Source organism: Cebus imitator, unplaced genomic scaffold (assembly GCF_001604975.1).
Source record: "Cebus imitator isolate Cc_AM_T3 unplaced genomic scaffold, Cebus_imitator-1.0 Scaffold311, whole genome shotgun sequence".
NCBI classification, from domain to species: Eukaryota; Metazoa; Chordata; class Mammalia; order Primates; family Cebidae; genus Cebus; species Cebus imitator.
This window is the reverse complement of record NW_016107626.1, coordinates 2,975,239-2,979,271: the sequence shown is the minus strand read 5'-3', so window position 1 is coordinate 2,979,271 and position 4,033 is coordinate 2,975,239. Positions and strand designations below refer to the sequence as shown.

Genomic DNA, 4,033 nt, shown 5'->3' with positions numbered 1-4,033 from the left:
GACCAAGGGTGTAATTCACCCCGTTCACACTGCAGCCCAGGGCTGACCATGCAGCTGCCTTGCGAACAGGCATGGTAAAGGTTTTCCTTCCTGTCCCGGAGCCGGGATGCTGCCGCCCCTTCACAGGGGCCCTGCAGGGGCATGTGGTGCCCCAGGAGCCGGCCATGGCTCTGGGCTCCGGGTGCTCCGGATTTCAATGCACAAACAGCCTCCCCATTTGCCCAGCACTGCCAGCCTCTTAGAGTCTGGAAGCCGTGCTCGCTGGGCACTGGCCAGAGGTGTGGCTGCTGGTGAAAATATAGGACACCCCGTTAAACTTGAAGCTCAGGTCAGCAAGGATGACTCTCTCAGTGTAAGTCAGTCCTAAATGGTGCTTGGGCCATACTTTGAGGTGTTTTTCTGTCTCTCTGAACTTCACGTTTACCTGAGTGTCTTGTACTTCAGGGGCGGCCCCAGCACGGTGACCTCATCTCCCCCCACCCAAGCCAAGCCAGGCAAAGGTTTGGCCCAAAGAGGACCCTTCTCCGTCCCCCATGCAGCCACATTGGGAAGCTGCTCTCCCCACACGGAAGCCAGCTGGGGGTTGTTAACCTGCAGACCTGGGCCACCTACGGCGTCTGGATGAGCAGGTGGGGGCTGGGGAGCCTGCGGGGATGCCCAGGTTCCAACCCATGTGTGCCCTGAGGGTGTGGGTAGCCGCTTTGTCTCTCTAGACTGAGTCTCCTCACTGTTGGTGAGGGGATGCCTGCTCCTTGGCAGTCACAGGGGTCAGAGATGCCAGACACGACACGCTCAGCTAGGGCCCCACACGTGGCAAAGAGGGTGCCACCACCTGTGCCAGGGTGAAGCCTTGGGGGCAGGCTCTTGGGTCAGCTCTGAGCCAGCAGACGGCCTTAGCCACAGGGCTCGCCTCTGCAAGGGGAATCTGGGCCTCTCTCCCTTCCCGTTTAGCTTGGAACCAAATCTTAAGTGTAGCCGGGAGGACTCCAGTGGCCTCAGCTCTCTGAACTCACTGCCTCCTCCAGGGCCCTGGCACTTGTGCCTTACTTGCCCGGCCTCCCCAACAGCCAGGATCCCACCCCAGCCCCGCTCTGGGTGCTGCGCCTCCTCAGGCTTAAGCTCCCAGCCCACGTGTCAATGCACAGAGGGTCCTGCCTGGGCCCATGGCTGGGCCAGGACTCCAGTACCCGGGTTTCCTTCTGAGCCCTCCATTCCTGCCATGGCTGCAGTCGCTTCTCCTGTGGTCTGCACCCCCCTCGACCCCAAGGCCTGTGAGAGCAGGGACTTTGGTGGACGCCTGCTTCGTGCTGTGTGTCTGCGCCCGAGTCCTGGGGCACCATCCTGGTGGCGGGGACTGAACAGCCCTCCCCAGCCCTCGGGGCCTGTGCTCAGCCTGCAGAGCCCGGTGGCTCTCCAGCAAGCAAACTCGAATGTGCTCCCGAGTGTGGCCTCGGCCTCACCTGGCTTGGAGCCCTCGTCCACGGAGCCGTTGTAGACCTGGTTGATGAACTCAGGACGGTTGTCATTCATGTCGATGACGTAGATGTACAGGTCGATGGGGTTCTCCACCTTGTTGCCATTCATGTCCACGGCGTGGGCTCGGAGCTGGAAGGCAGCAGAGACACATCAGGGCCCAGTGGTGGGTGGGCACCCCCACTCAGCTGAGGGTGGCCCTTAGGACCCGCAGCACTGGGGTGTGAGACTGATGGCAGAGGCATGCTGGCTAGGGGCTGGGGGCCGGACACGTCATGGAATTTTCCGAGCCTCAGCTCTCTCCTCTGCAGAGCAGGTGACGCACAGAGCTGGAAGCCAGCCTAAGCCCCGAAGCCTCAGGGCCAGGCCCACCCAGGACCTCCCATGCCTGCCTGACTGTTCTATGAGCCACCGACTGATCTGATCAGGTGTCTGGGGCAGGACAGGTGCCCCTTGGATGGGGTCATGTCTGCCCACAGTGGAAACAGAAAAGGCATTTGTGCCTAATTGGGTGGGGGCTAGTCCCCAGGGGAGATGGGGGTATGCAGAGAGGCCAGAGCTGGGGCTGGGAATTGGGCCCATTTGGGCGCCCACTGACAGCCCAGCCTGGATGAGCTCCAGGCTCCTCTGCATCTGCGTGTCCTGTCAGCTCTTGGGCTTAGCACAACAGGGGAAAATGGGTGGTGCTGGGGACATCTATGGAGAGGCCAGGCCGAGAAGCTGGTGAGGAGCTCCTGGGAACATCACAGGGAACCGCCTTCGGGGTGAAAAGGGAAGAGATGGACTTGGGCTGGAAGGTTCCACAGCAGCTCTCAGAGTCACCCCTCCAGTTCTGGATTTGTTCATTCATTCATTCATTCATTCATTGATTCCGTAGCTGCCCATCAAGGGCCTGGAATGCCAGGTGCGGGGCTGGATCCTGGATTACTATGCACTGAAATCAACCACAGTGGCTGCCTGGAGCGTCCATCCCAGGGACAATGGACACCAGGAAGAGAAGAAGCCATCAGTGGGTGTGGTGGCTGCCAGGGAGGCCTCTCAGAGGAGGGGCTGCTTGAGCTGAGACCTCGAGACCCGGGCAAGGAAGAGGACATGGAGAGGCTGGGCACTGCCGGAAGAGGACACGGAGAGGCTGGGCGCTGCTGGCAGGCGAGGGGGCTGCTGAGGGGCTGCCAGAGGGTGGAAAGCATGTCCCAGGACTCTCCACTCAGAGCTGGATGGTCACCCAGAGGGGTTCTCAGCTCACGTCTTTCTGCCAAAACCCCACATCACCCTCGAAGTTGGACACAACAGACCTCAAGGTATTTGCAGCAAAACATCACCAAGCCCAGGGTGGCCAGGAGAGGAGCCCCATGCCGGAGGGGTCTCCACATCATCCCCTTGGTGGCTGGCCTCACACGGCCACTCCTGCTTCCCCGACCTCTGGGGATCAGGGGCCCTGCATTCCACGCCTGCCCAGGGAAACCCGAAGCTAATTGTGTCCATGCCCATGCCAGTGTTCTGGCTTGGTTCCAACAATGCAGAGTGGAATTTTACCCCTACGCTGCATGTTTAGGGAAGATCTGGGGGCTGGCTTTCCCCAAAGAGGCAATCTGTGCTGTAGTAAAGAGACAAACCAGGCCTGACTCCTGGAGGAACTGCAGACTGCAGCACAAGACGAGACGCGCACATGCCAAGTCAGCTGTATGTATCATGTGTGAACAGCCTGGAACGCCGTGTGGTGGCTGTAACCAGCCGCCCCCGTCCCCGACCCATCTGCGGCTCCGTCCTGCTGTGGAGGTGCTTCCACGGGCGGCGGTTGTGAAATGCAGCCGTGCAATCACACGCCCAGTCAAAGTAATTCTGAGCTACAGTTAAAGTTATTACCTCCTATCGAAAGTGGTTTCAGGTGCTGTCTTTAGCAGCAGGAGGGGGCGGAGTGCCGATAACGAGGAAACGCTGCCTCTGCCCCTGCCCGCGGCCTGCACCCTCCTTGTCCCACTCCCTGCCTGACCCCCAAAAGTTTTGATTACATTTGACAGCTCCTGTTGGAAATCTCCCCCATCCACCTTTCGGGCTGGGCACACGTGGGGTGGGCCCGAGAGAGGTGACCTCGCCATGGCGGTGAAACAAACAAATGTGGGTGGAGGAGCCCTCTGAGCTTCCTGCGACCTGCAAAATCTGAGCGTCAGGCGCAGAGCGCATTTCCCACAACACTTTAAATAGGACATTTTGTTTTTTTGAGACAGAGTCTCCCTCTGTCGCCTGGCTGGAGTGCAATAGCGCGATCTTGGCTCACTACAACCTCCGCCTCCGGGTTCAAGTGATTCCCTGCTTCAGCCTCCCTAGTACCCGGGACTACAGGCGTGCGCCACCATGCCTGGCTAATTTTTATTTTTATTTTTATTTTAGTAGAAACAGGGTTTCGCCATGTTGGCCAGGATGGTCTCCATCTCCTGACTTCATGATCCACCTGCCTCAGCCTCCCAAAGTGCTGCGATTATAGGTGTGAGCCACCGTGCCTGGCCTGAATAGGACATTTTTCTGTTCTTATTCTGGGAGAAAAGATTAGGAAATATAG

The 4,033-nt window shown here is 59.1% G+C and overlaps 1 protein-coding gene across 1 annotated transcript in view; it reads right to left on the bottom strand.

Annotated features, from left to right (window-relative positions):
* CDH4 (cadherin 4) overlaps positions 1-4,033 on the bottom strand; it is a 673,674-nt gene that overhangs the window by 89,259 nt on the left and 580,382 nt on the right. The window contains exon 6 of the mRNA XM_017503455.1: positions 1,461-1,605. Coding sequence (XP_017358944.1) covers positions 1,461-1,605 — 145 coding nt within the window. The remainder of the gene's footprint in view (positions 1-1,460; positions 1,606-4,033) is intronic.